Genomic DNA, 17,542 nt, shown 5'->3' on the forward strand with positions numbered 1-17,542 from the left:
TATTGAAAAATTCTTTTGCGGCTTGTATTCCATTTATTAGTTACGTGTAAAAAAATATTTAAGAAAGTGTACCAACTAGCCCCGATCTCCCTTAATATAATATTATTAAACACAAAAAGCGTCAAATGACTAATAAAGCGTGTCAATAATTTGAACATAAAAATATGTAAAGTAATCAGAAATAACAAGATATGCGCGCAAAAATATAAATCAATATCACAGTGAGATATTCGAGTACGGAAACTGAAGTCGCGAATGATGCAAATGCCTGACAAGTGAAAACTCTTACAACTCGTCGCAAAACTGGCACATTGGCTCCTCGAATTTACGCGAGAAGGCTGACGCGGGATAATTATGACGGAGCCGTATTACCGCATGCACGCGTGAAAGACACGCACTCGCTGTCACAAACGCCGAAAAGGAGAAACTCGTGGTGTCCGCCGTGCTTTAATGGACGCGCGATTAGGGCACTCATTGCCGCCCAGGCTGGGCAGCAATTTTTCCCGGCTTCCCTTTTAGCAGCGGCCCCGCAGCAACGGGCGCGCAGTAATTTCGTAATAATAAAAAGCGTGCCGACTCACTTTACCTCCGGCGTGCGGCCTGCTGGGCGGCTTAATGGGGTCCCTTTTGCTTCGTCGGACCTCCGTTTCTTCTCTCCCTCTCTCTCTCTCTCTTTCTCTCCTTGCCGCCTCTCGCTGCGCGACGTGTCTCGCACCAGAAAAGATAAACGCCCCCGTACGCTCTGTTTCCGTTTAATTTGCATGCACCTCGCTGCGAGAGGCCGCCCTGCTCTCCGTACATCCCTTCTCTTTTCTTCTTCGCTCTTTTAATTGACAACCCCTTTGGTCACTGTTGTGTAGGATTCTGCATCATTATTTTTACTTAATCCTTAACACAAGTGGATAATAAGACCTCCTCGCAATTCTGTTTTCCAAGAATATTTGAAAAACAATACTGCCGCTCTCTCAAATTTATTCTTAATAATTGTGGCGTAAATATTACAATAGATAAATTAATAAGAAAGTAGATAAATTAATAAGAAAGTAGTGCGTTTCAGTGTGTATACAATGTAAATCTTAAATAAATAAAAAAAACAGTATAATATTGTTTAGTTCGATATTTGCAATCAAATCAAGTGTGGTCTATGAGAGTCGATTTTTACGCTAACAATCATTAAAAACGTAATACTCTTGCCCATATCCACCAGTGTGGTTCCATTGTTATCCCCTGTAACATTTTTCGCGCGAATTCTCGCACCAGGACGCGCAAAACATCCCCGCGCCATGCACATTGTTTCTCTCATTTGCATCGTCGCCGCGCCACGGGAGAGCACCCTTTCGCCGATGTCACTCCGGCTCCGTCCTTCGTCCTTTTTACTTATCTCCGCCGGCGAAGTCGCGAACCGGGGGGGACGCCAGGGTGGCGGCCGAAGGGTCGCGGCGCCGCCGGAGTCTCCGCGTGCGCATCGGGCGGTCGGCCGCACGTTGCATACGTTTATTTCCTCCAATTAACCCTTCGGGGATTCGTCGAGGGCCACGCGACCGTCGCTAACGACCGCAGTGTTTACGGCGCGGCGAAGAGAGCGAAGACCGTTCGCGCCCGCCGCGGCAAACCGCACGAGCGTGAGCTTGCAAATGCGCTTGATTGGCTCGCGTGAATAAAAAGCAATGCGGCGGCACTCTCGCCGTTAACCCTTGCGATTCCGATCGTCTATTTCTACGAGTTATTTACGAGATATTTCAGAAAAAAGAAACGCGCGGTACACAAGGTATCCCATGTGATTCTTTTTTCATATAGGGTGACACGGACGATTTGAATTTTTTTTAACGTAAATGTAGAAAAACTAGCAAGTGTTTTTGTAGATGATATAAAAAATGCGAAAAAACTACGAGCGTTAAATGGGATTCTGTACGACTGCTCTTTGTGTTATCGTACCTTTACACTCTCTAAATCTCATCATAGAGTAGTTTCGCCACTATATATATTAGAGTGATTGCGATAGTCACTCCAAAAGAGAGAATTGTTACTCTAATTTGAGTAAATGCTGGCACTCATAAGGTATAAGAGTGAATTTTTCACTCAAATTTTTAGAGCGGCACTCTATACCGGAGTGATACGATCTCACTCTAAAGCTATAGTGAATCACGATTCACTAAAGATCGACTGATAAATGACTCTAACGGAGTGAATTTTTCCAAAATTATAGAGTGACATAATTCACTCCTACGGACACTGATCTACTGCACTCAAAGAGAGTGCCTTTTCATTCAAATAGAGTGCGATCTCACTCCAACTTATAGAGGGCAATTTTCCTCTTTCTTGATAGAGTGGCGAATCACTTGAAATGCACAAGCTCAATTTTCACTTTTGTTACACTTCTATTTCACTCGTTTTTAGTGATATATTTCACTCTTCCACTTTTAGAGAGCATGGCATACTTATTAATAAATTAATCATTATCATTGTCATCATTACGAGAAGCGTTCTTTTTTCGTTCTCTCACATAGAGGGTCGGTAAATGAAACCCTCGGGTGGTCGTACACTGCGTTACGTACCGCAAACAATAAGCGCCGCCGGTTTGCTGCGTGCCCTGTTGAATTCACGCGTGTCAGATGCAGACCGTCGGCGTGACATAACGTGGCGTTACGTGAGTTTGACGAGAGGGCGGCAGACAACCGCAAACTCCCGCCCGTTCCCCGCCCCCGTGAATCCGCTGGACTAATATTTCAATAATGTTTCAATCATCCGCGAATTCGACGAGCGGCACAATGCTCCTATTGTTCGCCGATAGCATCGCCGTTTACAACGTGTTTGCGCTCGAGGTCGCCGAATTTTTTTTCTGAAAAAGTATGAAAAAAAATGGCAAAAAAAGCGATCGATGAATGCGCGTCGCGGGAGTTTTACCGCGCTCTGATTTCTCTCGTTATCAATCAGTTGGAAAAACGATTTGGTTTTTAACGAAATACGAGTTTTGCCAATACCACGCTCATTTTATTTACCACCTCCCCATCGTTACGTTATGGGTTCATATTTGAATATGGAGAATGTTGTTAGGTATAGCGATTGCAACTTGCCAAATATTGCACAGCATAACGGTGCTTACATTGAAAATATTGCGTCAAAAAATGCACAAGACACTAAAAAAAAATACGATATTTGTAAAAGTAAAGTGTGTAAAAATAACGAAGAATATATGGCAACTATGTTATTTGTACACGTAATTGACCTGTGGAAGAAAGCATCGTGACATATCGCAAAAACTTGCGATAACCGGTTACAACTTGATGATTCATCAATGAAACTTTCGATTATTGTTGCGCCTGCAAAAACACTTGCCACGATGATCGCCGATCAAAAACATCGAATTCACCGCCGCCTTGCTATGTTGCTATACATATTCATTATGGATGGTGTAGCATTACGAATATCGGAAATAAAAATGTATTCTTCAGTTCTTTGAGTCGCTAATTTTTAAGGAAGACATTATTTTTGTAATTTACATAACAACATTTAATCTTTAATCCTATATTATTTGCGTGGAATGTATTTTGCACCCCAATGTTATCTTAATTTTCATTATTTTTTGTGATGATTTACAATTAAATAAAGGTTGATAATGTTCTGTACATCTTCTAGATAAAGATAAATGTAAAAATTCATCTTTAATTGTGACAACAATTTATACAGTATTCGATCGATAGAAACGTTTTAGTCTGTGAGTTTAGTAGATTTCTAAGGCTGGCATATATTTTACATTCCACGCGAATAACGTAAAATTAACACAGTAATTGTTAACACGGTATTTGTGTGTATGTGCCTATATATCTTTCAATACCATCACAAATGCTTATATACCCAGGTAGCCAAATCTGTCAAAAGCAGATTTTGTCGAATATCTGCTACAAATTTTGTCTGCAGAATGTCAACAAAAGTATAACAAAGTCTATTAACATCATACAGCAGATTGGCGGCAGAAATCAAGTAGATCCTGCTGGAACATTTAGGCTTTGCGCGATTTTTGCTGCCAATCTGCTGTCCGATTATGTTAGCTGTTAGCAGACTCTGCTGGCAGAACATAGCTGAATGCGAACGCAGTTGATGTCAGTCTGCTGACATGTCTGATCAAATCGATTACCAATCTGCGATATTTATGTGTGTGTCGATATCTTCACTGTTAAATTCATAGTGTCAAATTAATAAATTATACTCAATTTAAGTCATTTTTAACATTCCTGTAGGTCGCCACTACTCCTACATACGTCGTTAATTTAAATAAACCAATGGCAATAAAATAAAATGTTGTGTTAAAATAATTTAGACACACATTAGTAATTAAAAACAACAAAATGTTATTTAACTTGAGGTATTGGCTTAAATTTTATCCTTTAATATTTAACACCGTCGAAAGTTTTTAAAATTAGATGAAGAATAAAAAGATCCCCTCAAAAGGATAATTTTTAGGATGGAGTCAAACTCATTTCCAATAAAATTTTGATGGAGAGAGTAATAGTCGAATTTTTCAAATAAAACCCCCGATAAAGATAACATTATTTGATATTTTATAGGTTTCGAAAAGACGAATCCAATAACCCGCATAATATTAAAGATATATTTCTGATATTATCCCAACAAATTTAAAAAAATTGTTTTGAGAGGGTATCGATTTATATTCGAGACGCGCGCGCGCGAAAAGGGTATTTATTTTTTATTTATCTTTGATAAAATTACCGAGAGATCAGCATGAACAGATTAAATCAAATACCCTGTATATGTATATATGTATGTACGTATATACATATAATTATTTATTTATATACATATGTATGTGTATATGTATATATATAAATACGACAAACTAACAAATTGCAGCTGTTCAGAATGAACGTCAACCAAGGAACACTGCTACAATCAGACCGGAAGCACTTGTTGAGATGGACCAAGAACGAGCGCTGCGCGAAGCCGCCGTCGCCGTAGGCGTCTTCGGGTAAGTAATAACTTATCGCCCTTTTTTGCGACTTTCAGTTACTACATAATTCCTCAATCTACCTATTGCGGCGGATATATCGTTACGTTTTTTTAACTAAATCGTTAAACATTAGAAATGAAGGGTTTCAAAGAAAAGCAGAAGGAAGAGATCGAAGAGAACGCGATCGAATAAAATCTCATCGAGAAATAACGCCGAGTTATTAATTATACTGGTGACCAACAGTAAGACGTTCGCGTGAATTGACAGCGACAGTATCTGTCGGGAGGCGTATCCGAAGCCTCTCGGAACGCGATTACGTCGAAAGGGCAAGAGTGTTGAATGTTGGTCGCATACTTGTGAATCGCGCGTCACAAAGGCTCTACGAAATTTCAACTTAGACATGGTCGATTAGAGAACGGCAGGCGATGGAAACAGACGATCGATAGTCACTTGTCGGCGCATGCAACGGCAAGAGTAAGCGATGGCCGGCGACACGTTGTTGGCACGTTTGATCTTCTGCTGCGCACCAGGCATATACCTTTCGCCGTTGTTGAGCGACACGCCGAGCGTGATCTATCATGAAAAATTACCTTTGACTAGCAGCCCGTAGTAGGCGTAGTGTTTTTCAGGTAACCGGCTGCCCAAGTTGGAACTAATGGAAAATCCATAGAGCGCCAAGGGGTGAACGTTAAAAGCGACGGCCGTCGTCCCGGCGCGGCGCGGCGCAGCGCAACGCGTCGTTCTCAGCGCGAGTTATTATACCGCGCGCGTTACACAAGCGACACTGATCTCTTTCCGCGATATAAGCTTAGTCTCTAATTAATTTGAATCCATTCTTGGTCGCATTCAGAAACATTTAAAAATTTAAGAGATTGAGAATCGAAAGTAGGATATCGAAAAGAAACTATTGATCTATCAGCTAATCTCGACAAATGCAAGAGGAAACAGAGGAAAAACTCCTGTTTTCTATTTTCGTTCACTTGTGTAATTGATGTACGATTCAATTAATTTGATAAAGAGTATAGAAAATATAATTGAATTGAGGATCCGAAGAGCGTCGTCGACAGTTAGATGCATATCTGTGTCAGCAAGAGAGAGAGAGAGAGAGAGAGAGAGAGAGAGAGAGAGAGAGAGAGAGAGAGAGAGAGAGAGAGAGAAAGAGAGATAGATTGTTTCTATTAAAATCAACCATTCGATCGCGTAAACATGAGGTACGGCGCAGACACCCGTACAATCGTCAATGACATCGAAATCTATAATTACACATAAATTAACGTTGACTCAAGATTATTGTTTACAGTTATAAACAGGCCCATATAATCTGCCTCATCAAGAAGACCGAGAACGATGAAAGGAAGACGTTGTGCGAATTGCAATCTGGAAGAATTATTTTAACTCCCTCGCGCGGCAAGAAATGTTTGAACAAAGTTTTTACGGAAATAATAGGCAATATTTATTCCATGTACAGTAACGCGCTAAGAAAAAATATGGCTATAAATGGGTTCGAACGTTACACACGTTTTTCGTCGCGCGAGCAATCGATCTTCCCGATTAGCATTGTTTTCGGACCGTGGATTACAAACTTCGTCAGTTTATTCAGAAACGCTAATTCATATTTTTAACTCGATCACTAATTGACTGCTCAATTTCCCACGTCACGTCATCCGTCACTTTTATTTTACTCCGAAAAAATATTTGGCGATTGAATGCGATACAATAGAAATAAATGCATTTTGCAAATGCATTTTTATATGATACTCGAATCATCGCCGTGTTATCACGGATTAAGATGATGAACAAGTTAAAATATGAAGCGAGTCGTAATCTTAATTTTTCTCAGCTCTGTTACCAATTTCGCGAGAAATGTCCGGACGCAGTTTTATACAAATGTATATTATATTGGAATAGAAATAAAAATTGTTTACTTCTCACAAAATAACACACCAAAGTACAAAAGATGTCTATTAATAAATGTCTAAGAAGAGTTTTTTACGTGCTTTTCCGGCATCACTTAGAAGTTTATGTTCGAATCGAAATTAATGCCCATAACGAAGAAGTCGCGCTATGGAGAATCGAAGTATCCCTTTAGTGATGAAAAGTCTAAACGCGGCGAGTGCGTGCGTGCATTCCCTGCACGTAGTGTATACATGTATATAATATACGTGTACAAAATATGTATATATACATCCCACGGGTGAAACCTCTGAAGAAAGATGTCCCACTATACGACTGTCTTTGCATACAATTGCCGAGCTCAGCCGATCGATCGGCTAGCAGAAGTCGAGCACAGCCTCGCCGCTAACGATGCTCGCGAAGATCGCTCGGGCTCGATCGACGGACGTCATCGGCTTGTTATTGGCGTCGCGATACCAATAGCGCGGCTCCCTGTTCTCCGGACATTCGCCGATTTTCCTCTCGAGATGCGTCACCGGAATCGGCATATTCGATCTCACGTCACTCTCGGACTTGACGAATTTTTGCGCGCTGTCCACAACGTACTGCGGCAGCACGTTGTCGAGGTCCACTTTGCAGCCCCGCTTCAGATTCTCCGACTTGGTCTGCCTGATGACGGACGTCAAGCGTCGCCTGATATCCGCGCTCGCGATCTGCTGCGAACCCAGCGTCCTGTCGGATGGGTATTTGCCGGTAACGTTCTCCAGCAGCTCCAGAAGCCGATCGAAGGACAAGCATATCTCGTCCAAGGACTGCTTGCTGACCAGCAAGTAACCTCTGGTCTCGTTTTCCTTTATCTTCAGAGCGCATTCCAGCTTAGCCACGTCATTTTGCGCCGATCGCAGGTTCATCTCGGCGGCTTCGCGGCGCTCTCGTTCTTCGACGAGCAGAAGATCGGTTCGTTTGGTTTCCTCCAGAAGACGATCGTGTTCCGCTTGGGCTTCCGCCAGTTGTCCGAGGATACGTTGGATCTCTTCTGAATCGTCCTGCAGGTCCACGCTTTGTGTGCCGACGTCCATCTTGGTCGAATCCAAGCTCTTCAGGCTTGTCACGTCGGAGCATCGTACGACGTTCTTATGTTCCGATTGCGCGTCTACGTCACAATCGACGCGAGTCGCGGGCTGTATGCGAGATTGAAGATCCAAGTGAAGGGAGACCTTGGGTATCGTTCGTACGTTGTCAATCGTCTGCGAATGGATTAATTCGCGTTGCTGCGTAGCGGTGTCGCGAACTGGCGGCGAAGGCGGTCGGATCTTCATCTTCGTTGGCAGAAGCGTTAACGGGACTGTTCTCCTCGGTGGAATCACCTGACACGGTCGCTTCGCGTACTTGGTAAAGGCACTTCGCACTCTTGAAGGTTTCGCGGTGTCCTGGTACTCGTTGCCTCTTCGAGTGTCGGCTGACGCAATCCTCTTATCCTTCGGCGCTAATCCCATCCACTTGTACTCCGACTTTCCCTCGACGTCGTTCTCCACTAGCCTTCTCATCACCTCCATCGCGAGCTCGTCGTTCAGATTCGCATTCCTCCTCACGTCGAGCACCGCCAGCGTGCTGTTCTGATCCAGTAGGTTTAGCAGATCCGCGCCGATCTGATCTGTCAAGCCGCAGTGCTGAAGATCCAACGCCTTCATCCACAGACTGTCGCGTATCGCCTCGAGTATCTCCCGCACGGCGCAGTTACCCAGATGCGGATTGTCGTTCAAGGTTAGCCGACGTAGCCCCGGCATCGTCTCGAAGTTGGGCTCGCGATACCTCAGCGATTGCTTCCAGGTATCGTGATACAACGCCAGTTTTTGCCTTGAGAGCGCGGACGCCAACGCGCTGCCGCTGCTCGGCGTGAGGTTGCAGTAACTGAGATTCAGCGATTTCACACTACGAATGTCCGCTATCATACGGCAGATCAGCTCGCAGCCGTTGTCGCCGATGTAGCAACGTCGAAGAGACAGATGGTGTAAGGTCTGCGTGCCCGACAAGCCGACGCAGAGCACCGCGATGCAATCCGGTGGAAAGGGGATGCCTTCGAGCTCGAGGTGTGTAAGGCTGGGCGAATTCCTCACGCATTGGCCGACGCTCTGCGACATCCACTCCAGCAGGTAGCGCGTGAGGACCACCGGGGCCTTACCCATCGCTCGCGCCTTGTCCTCGGAATTTATCTCTTCCAACGGCTTACGACATTGACACCTGATAGAAATTTTAAAGAAATTTTAATGTATGTGACAAGTTTAAGAACAGTAGCTATAGTTTGTTGGTATATTTTCAAAATAATTTATTTACGACCTTATAAATTTTTCAATAAAAGTTTGCAGGACTGAAATAAGAGAAACAATTTAGAAAAATTTAATTAGCGTAATTTAACAAATATACAGGAAAACATAAAAATAACACTGTCAAATGACACCTTAAAAAACAGCGTGTATATAAAGACCAAGTGACTAACTTTATAAATAAAAGAAAGGCAGTATATAAAAAGTATTGAAATCAATCAATTTTTAACCTGCTATGCACGCTGATCGATTTGAGCGAGCGATCGAGGGAAAGGGAATTCAAGATCGGTCCCCAGTCGTCCATCTTGATGCGATCGGTGGTGAAGTCCAGACTGTGCGGCAGGGTCACGCATATCACCGGCAACGGTCGCAATCGTTGCTGCTTACACAGCTCCATGTAGCAGCTGGCAAAGTTTCTGCCGGCCGGGATCGCCATCTTCCGCAGCGAAACTGCCGGCGCGGCCGCATCGATCTTCCGTCGGTGTCGCGACGGAACTTTACCCTCGAGCGTCGTAATGATGCCGGTAATTTTGTCTCCAGAATTACGAACGGCTCCGTCCGTTCTTGCTGCAATTTGACATGTCGTCAAACTCGCTTCTCCGTCGCTCGCGGAACGACGAGCTCTCATTTCTAGAGGCTCGGCTAGATACGCCAAGATACGATTTGAAACGCAATACCATTGTGGGACAAAAGTTTACCTTTGCCGTTGCTGCTTTGCTCGAAGATCAACCACGATTTCACCGCGAAACGTCATCTGCACCGTCAGATTTGCATGGGAACGATTGCCGAGCATCGGCGAGAATCGAATTCATCGAAAGGAGTTTATTTTACGAAGGCATCGACGATGTCTTCCCCTCGATCGTTTTCCCGGTGATCGCGATCGCTGTTCGCCGGCCTACCTACCTGAAATTGATGTAAAATATCCTTGCGCGGAACAAGACGAACCTACAAAACGAAACACGCGCACAAGCAGACTGAAGATATCGTCGCTTGCGATCGTTGTATACTTTGATTTAAAAGATAGTTTACATTTGGAAAATTGTAATGTAACGAACTCGCAATTGTAGCAATCTTTCAAAGCAGGCAATTCAAGAGGAACAAAGTTTCTTCCGTCTTTTTTATATTATTCAAGGAAGATTACAATATCAGTTCTTATATCAATACCATGAATATACGATTCGATAAATTTTGGAAATTTATAATTTTAAATAATTCTAGAGATCAAAATTGTTGAAATTTTCTTGTATATATCAATGTTTATCTCAGACTTAAATTAAAATGTAAAATAATTTTTATTGCCCCCTTCTCCTTTCCTCTTCTAAATAGTTATAAAAAGCACATTCATGATTTTGACACATAAAAGAGGGACGATGTTATTTAAAAATAAAATATTTTGAAATACGCATAATGCATTTTTGCGCGCTGGCTCTTTTAGATTTTTAACTGAAATAAAGTTCCAACAGATTTAACAGAACATATCAATAGAAATTGTTAATTATATAATTATTTTTTATTATTTAAATATTTTAATTGTTTTATCGTGAATTATTTCTTAGACCGCCGGTGTCCTTAGCTATGGCGAGATATACCACGCCACTACCTCTGCCTACAGTCGCACCGACGACCAATTCCACGAACAACGCGGCAACACCACCTCGACAAGACAACGAGGACGGTACGCAAATTTTGCGTTTAATATCGTTAAATTATGTTTATAAAAAAATCATTAACGTGTTTTTAAGGGGGTATTCTGGTATAGGCAGCCCAATTTTAGGCTTATTTTAAGAATTTTTGGCTGAAAAAATGAAAAAACTCAAATAATTGTCCCTCTACAAAAGTTTTATTATTATTTTATGATACGAAAAATTGAATTATTGTTTATTTTTATATTTAAACAAATTAATTTTATCAAGTATCTCTTACTCTGTCCTTCTTTTTAAGATATGTCCTAGTGCTTCTGACGAAACCTCTGAAATAAAAAAACGAATTTTGTTTTATTCGTTACAAATATAGTTATTTTAATAAATTATTGTGGTAGACTACAAACAATTAAAAAAAAAATGGCGGCTAGTTAAATATCACTTAATGGAATTTTGACCTTTTTTCAGTTTATAGATTTAAAGAAATAGTAATTTTTTAAATATTGAAGTAAAAGTGGTAGGGACCATAGTGCCATATATATATATATATATATATATATATTGAACATTTGTGCAAAAGCGAAAATCGATGGGACTAATAATTTTTTAGAAAAACGTTGGACAAGCTTGAAAAACATAGTTGTGAAAAAAAAACACTTTTTTCTTGCAATTTTATATATTTCACAGAAAGTAGTTTATTTGTAATGCTTATTCTGTCTAGTCTGATATATCAGTCCCATAAACCTTTCTTTTCTTTAAAAGAAGTCGCGAACCGCCTTCTGTTTCCTATGAGTGATGTAAATAAAACTTTTGTTTTATTTGTAATGGTTATTCTCATCACTTCCATTATCTTTAATATTAGCCTGCATTCTTTATTAAATGTATAAATGTTTAATACAAATATTTAATACAATAAATATTTAATACATTGCTACATTGTAATTTTATTGTTTTTTTTCCCCACAATGCAGATGTTTTGGAGCAAAAGTTCAAATTAATGAATTTAAATTTATATCGACGAGAAAAATAAACCAAGATCCCAAATAATATAACAAAGATAAAATTCTCAAGATGAAAGATGAATCAGTCTTTATGATAAAAGACTGATTTATTGTAGCAGCGTGAAACGTTATCAATCTGACATGCGACTCGAGATACTGATCTCTTCAAATTTTTATAACTTTATTAATTTTTAGAATTTTATTATAAACTGCTTTATAATTAAGAAGTAAAAATTAAAAAAAAAATCGATTTTTTGACCCTTTGGACTAGAATACCCTCTTAAGATAATAAAAAAAAAGAAAGTAACACTTGTAAACTAAGCAAAAGGAAGTTTAATAAAAAAAATATATAATAAATATTTGTTTTATCTTATATATATATATATATCAAAGATGCATGAAACCTGAAACCTTTTAATACGAGTCTCTATCGCTCTGCTTCTGATCCTACCTCTCATATAAATTCGCGTGAGTGGATATCATTCCCAGATCTTGGTCATTCGTTATTGTCACCGCTGTTATGGAAACTCTATATTTGCATGAAGAAAGAGAGCTTTGCGTCTGAACACAGGAAACGCATCCGAGGATAGCATAGACGTAACCAACGAGGAGCCGTTGACGCCTCAGCGGAGTGGATGCACGCAGCTTCCACCGGTGCTGCCGTCGTTATACTCACCAGCAAGTGCCGAAACGGTTTACGAGACCAGCGCGAGGCTGCTCTTCATGGCGGTCAAATGGGCAAAGAATCTTCCCTCCTTCGCTGGCTTGCCATTTAGAGATCAGGTAACGATTGTACCGATTCACTTGTATCTCAACATGTATGTATTTATTATCAATTTAACATATTTGCCTTATGTGTATATTTAACCACGTTTTCATTTAATAATTTATTTTGATAAACGTTGATAAACAGTAATCGCGACGATAGAAGTTGTCGAGAATTAATCAGACCAATAAATACCTATACGTATTTGTGTGTCAATACGACAGATGAAAAATAGGCTGCCATCAGTATAGCGGCTTAATTATTATTTCAAATCTTACAATATAATTATCCGCGGATTTGTTATAGGAAGAGATTCCATACAATTAAAATGGTGCTCTAAAAAGAGATAACGATACAGTAAAATAAACTGCAAATGCGTTATTTATATCGCGCAGGTAATACTTCTGGAAGAAGTTTGGTCAGAGCTGTTTCTATTAAATGCGGTTCAATGGTGTCTGCCGCTCGAATCTTCGCCTCTCTTTAGCGCCGCCGAGCTAACTGCTCTGACTCTCTCGCCTCATCCGCATCCGCACTCGGGGCTGCATCTGCAAACCACCACGGGAAAGCCCAGCCAAGTGGCGGCAGACGTCAGACACCTGCACGACACCCTGCAGAGATACAAGGCGGTCATGGTCGATCCTGCGGAATTTGCCTGCATGAAGGCCATCGTTCTCTTCCGCCCAGGTTGGCGACGCTCTCGTTTTCGATTTTTTTTTTTTTAAACAACGTTATAATTAATTTGTAGTTTTACTATTTCATTTATTTCTCTCGCTATTTAATTGTGAACTGTATCTTCTTCCGCTTGTCGTTTTTTAGTAGCGAATCACTCGAAGTGCACAGGCTCAATTTTCATTTTTCATTATACTTGCATTTTACTCGTTTTCATTGATATTTTACTCTACGACTTTTGGAGAATATTTTTTTAAGTTAGTTATTCAATTTCGTGTAAACTCGCGACATGCACTCCTAGGAAGCTGATTTTCCCGTTGCAGAAACTCGCGGTTTAAAGGACTCGAGCCAAATTGAGAACTTGCAGGATCAGGCACAATTAATGCTCGGACATCATGCGCGTGCTCAACAACCGAATAGTCCAGCCCGCTTTGGCAGGTTGCTGTTGCTGTTGCCGTTGCTGCGAACGGTTCCAGCTGCAAGAGTGGAATTGATCTACTTCCACAGGACTATCGGGAACACGCCGATGGAGAAAGTCCTTTGTGACATGTACAAAAACTAAAATCATCTTAGACACCAAAGAATTTCGCTACACGAACGCCACACAATAAAATGCAAATACCACACGATCCAAAGCATTCGGCGCTAGAACGAGGACGAGATTCATGAGAAGCAAAATTAATTATCAAAGGAAAACAGCAAAGACTGGTGGACGAAGCTTTCCTAAATGAAAGGATCAAGGAGCAGGGCGCGCGAACTTTGTTTCAGCACAATCAGGCCTAAGGACAAAGTCTTAAGTCCCTCTGTGATGATCGTGAGGATTCCAATTGGCGAGTATCTCTATCGTACAAACGCGAGGCACTGTAAGAATGGCATCGCTAACGAATAAAAACGGCAACTAAAGTCGACCGAGGGGCACTGACTTGCGGCGTAAATATACACACATAGATATATACATGTATTTATTTATTATAGACATATTTATCGGGCGTTAGGCTCGGCACGTTAATAGCACATTTTCGTAGAAAGTCAATGAATTAATCCGAAAAGACATTTCGTTTCTTTTCTATCTTCCTTCTTTTTTTTTAAATTAAATTTGTCATAAAGTTACCGAATTAGAGAGAAAAGTGACGGGGTGGGCACACACACACACACACACACACACACACACACACACACACACACACACACACACACACACACACACACACACACACACACACACACACACACACACACACACACACACACACACACACACACACACACACACACCCCCCACCCCCCCACCCACCCACCCACCCACCCACACACACACACCCCCACACACACCCACACACACACACACACACACACACACACACACACACACACACACACACACACACACACACACACACACACACACACACACACACACATACACACACACACACACACACACACACACACACACACACACACACACACACACACACACACACACAATGAACACTCTACAGCTTTGTGAACGTAATACGGAAATAAATTATTTTACATATTCGCAAATTCGCGTTAGAATTGCTTAAAAAATTAACGCAATTAAAATACTTCTTTTTTTTTACCCACGGACAAATTTATGCGTCAGAGGTACGATTAATAAACCGTGACGATACACGTTGCGAAATCAAAATTAAATTGCATTTGGAAATAACCGAGGTGGCAATACGAATTCATAAAATTTAATGTTGCATAATATCGATTAATGAAAGTAATTTGTGGTTCATAAAGGTGTGAGTGAGATTGATTTCTTTCTCGGCGCTGTAAATGAACGCTCGTCCGCACTTTCTCTGTATATTTCGTGTTGTGATACTATTCGCTGTAAAATGTATTCTCAATCAGTGATATATATTGTAATGATTACTTGTAATAAAAATAAATCTGATTAACTGAGTTATTGTCACTGACTCACTCTTTCGCAGATTTATTACTGCTATCTTATTTGTTACTACATATTTGTTACTCTAGATACTGGCTTCTCTATTAATTAAACGCAATATCAGGTAACCATTATATATATATATATATATATATATATATATATAATTATAACAGAATTTTGAATAAATATATTTAATACAACTTAATTTGTGCGCAGGCATAAAAAATAAGAGAAAATCATAATATTAAAAGTAATGTGATGCTAATATAAAAATCTAGAACAAAGTAGAAAATAAATTACAGTAGAAGATAAAAATATATTTTGAAATAACATTGTGGAAAAAAAAGGGTAACATAATACTAAGATAATGTATCATTATAAATTTAATTAATAATTAATTGCGAAAACAAGTTTTAGATACGAGAGTATAAATGATTATACTCCTCGAATGGAAGAGGCAAAGCTCAAAGATCACCGGCGTATTTGACTCGGAGGAGGGATAAAGATTCGGCCTGCGATCCCCTCGGAACACGATTTGACTTCGGTCGCTACAACGCACAACGACGTATATATTTGCACCCCCGCAACTCCGTCACGGCGGTTGTTGCATAAACGTACATATTTATTTATCACCGCATAATCCCTGACTTCCCCTGCCGACGAGGGTTTTGCCACATGGCAGTTTGACGGTCCCCGGCGGAGTTTACCCCCTCGGCCGCTTATAAATTACATCGGGGCTCGAGCGAGGTTTAAGGGCCTGCTTAAGTTGTCAAAGCAATCGGGGAGTTAAACGCCCCGGCGCGGCGCCGGGAGTGAGCGTCCTTAATGCCTTTTCGAGCGGATCTAGCGAAACGCGCGGAGTCAGGCGGCGAACCGCGGAAAATAATTGAGGGAAACGAGTAGACTTCATTCTTTGGAACTTTTTTGAAAGAAGAAGCGTCGGGCGAACTTGCATCACGCTAAAAGTATATTTTTAATTTTATATATATTATCTCTTTTTAATCTTATATTTGTTCGTATAATTTGGAAATGCGATTTATTAATAATTATCGAGAAAGAGAGAGAGAGCGCGCATTTCCATTTTTTATTTGAAAATTAGGTATTTTATATTTAATGACAATGCTATTATCATTTATTACCATAGTTTTGAAATATTTAAAAAATATATAAAGGTAAATTACTTCTATGAATATATATTCCACGCTTCGAAAGGAACTTTAACTTATTAAATATTAGGAGTATTCAAATAAGTTAGAGTAGGTTTAACGGTTTGACAGATTATGTCGGGTTAAAGTCGGGTAAAAAGTTAAATTTTTAAACTTTTAACCCAAAGATTAATGTGATAGGTTAATGAGTCACTTATATATTTTGCATAACCTTAAAGAATAGCGCGCCCAAAGTTAATTAATTAACTTTTTACTCGATTTTTTAACCCGACATAACTTGTCAAACCGTTAAACTTTAACTTATTTGAATACCTCTATTATGTAGAAAATTTTATTTACTTTCAATAATTTTTCTCTGTTGAATTGTCATAACTTCGGAAGTTTTTATCCCTAAATTTAGATACTAAGGATAATAAACAGACAGAAAAAACACATTAAAATTATTGTTTACAAATCCACCTTCCTGAAATCGATGTTGAAAAAGGAGTGAGGCTTGCAAAGATTTCTCAGTAGATTAATCCTATCATGATGAGACTCGCGGCAATACGGTATGTATACAGAATATATCGACCATGTAACGGAGAATTAAAAGAGCATTTCTCGCTTGACGTTCAATCGTTAAAGTGAGACGGCAAATTGACACTTCCTGCAAGACACCTATATCGAGTTCCTTTTGCGCGATCAACCCTTCCTTCCGCCCTCGCAATCGTAAGTCCCGCGGGGGTCGGGCAGAGTCGGTAACGAATTTCGATATCCATCCTCCGGCGAGGGAAAGGGCGAGCATAGGCATGGCGAAACGCGGGGGGCGCGGAAGGCAGTGATAGTATTGACTCGCTTTCACGGATGTGCGGGGGCGGAGTTTTCAACCTATCTACCCCGGCGTTCTCCGTGCACCCCCTTGCTTCCATTCCGCTGGCCCCCCCAGGAAGCAGGGAAAGCCAGGGTCGTGCAGGGCTCGACCGGGGTCGGTCGGGAAGGGTGAGACTGACTCTCGTCGCGCCGCGCGGGGCTGTCAACCCCCCACCCACGCGACGACAAAACTCCCGCTGAAGGGTGATCCAGCAATGGCGGCGGGACTTGTTGTATTTCGCTTTCGAGGTGAGCTCTCTCCATTCCCTTCTACCTTCTCGATTTCATCCCTGTCCCCCTGCTCCCCCCCAATTTCGCGGGGCCGAATAGTGATGGTGGTGGCAGGG

At 40.9% G+C, this 17,542-nt stretch overlaps 2 protein-coding genes across 3 annotated transcripts in view; one reads left to right on the forward strand and one right to left on the reverse strand.

Moving 5' to 3' along the window:
- The window catches only part of LOC143908854 (photoreceptor-specific nuclear receptor), a 36,059-nt gene extending 20,868 nt beyond the window's left edge, over positions 1-15,191 (forward strand). For both annotated transcript variants that reach the window (XM_077426687.1, XM_077426686.1), the window contains exons 5-9: positions 4,870-4,984; positions 10,740-10,858; positions 12,396-12,607; positions 12,986-13,274; positions 13,583-15,191. In XM_077426687.1, coding sequence (XP_077282813.1) covers positions 4,870-4,984; positions 10,740-10,858; positions 12,396-12,607; positions 12,986-13,274; positions 13,583-13,821 — 974 coding nt within the window. In that variant the 3' untranslated portion in view covers positions 13,822-15,191. The remainder of the gene's footprint in view (positions 1-4,869; positions 4,985-10,739; positions 10,859-12,395; positions 12,608-12,985; positions 13,275-13,582) is intronic.
- Positions 6,822-10,289, reverse strand: LOC143908855 (uncharacterized). Its single transcript, XM_077426688.1, has 2 exons — positions 9,414-10,289; positions 6,822-9,100 (listed from the first exon to the last, which is right to left on the reverse strand). Exons 1-2 carry the CDS (start codon positions 9,809-9,811, stop codon positions 7,237-7,239), a joined length of 2,262 nt encoding a protein of 753 aa, XP_077282814.1. The 5' UTR covers positions 9,812-10,289; the 3' UTR covers positions 6,822-7,236.
- Positions 15,192-17,542: the final 2,351 nt, after the last annotated feature.

The sequence above is a fragment of the Temnothorax americanus genome, unplaced genomic scaffold, assembly GCF_048541705.1.
Source record: "Temnothorax americanus isolate GAGA-0224 unplaced genomic scaffold, ASM4854170v1 Scaffold118, whole genome shotgun sequence".
NCBI classification, from domain to species: domain Eukaryota; kingdom Metazoa; phylum Arthropoda; class Insecta; order Hymenoptera; family Formicidae; genus Temnothorax; species Temnothorax americanus.

Coding starts and splice junctions, on each gene's coding strand:
- LOC143908855 (XM_077426688.1), bottom strand. CDS start 9,811: ATGAGAGCTCGTCGTTCCGCGAGCGACGGAGAAGCGAGTTTGACGACA. Junction 9,101..9,413: donor TCGATCAGCGTGCATAGCAG/GTTAAAAATTGA, acceptor AATTTCTATCAG/GTGTCAATGTCGTAAGCCGT.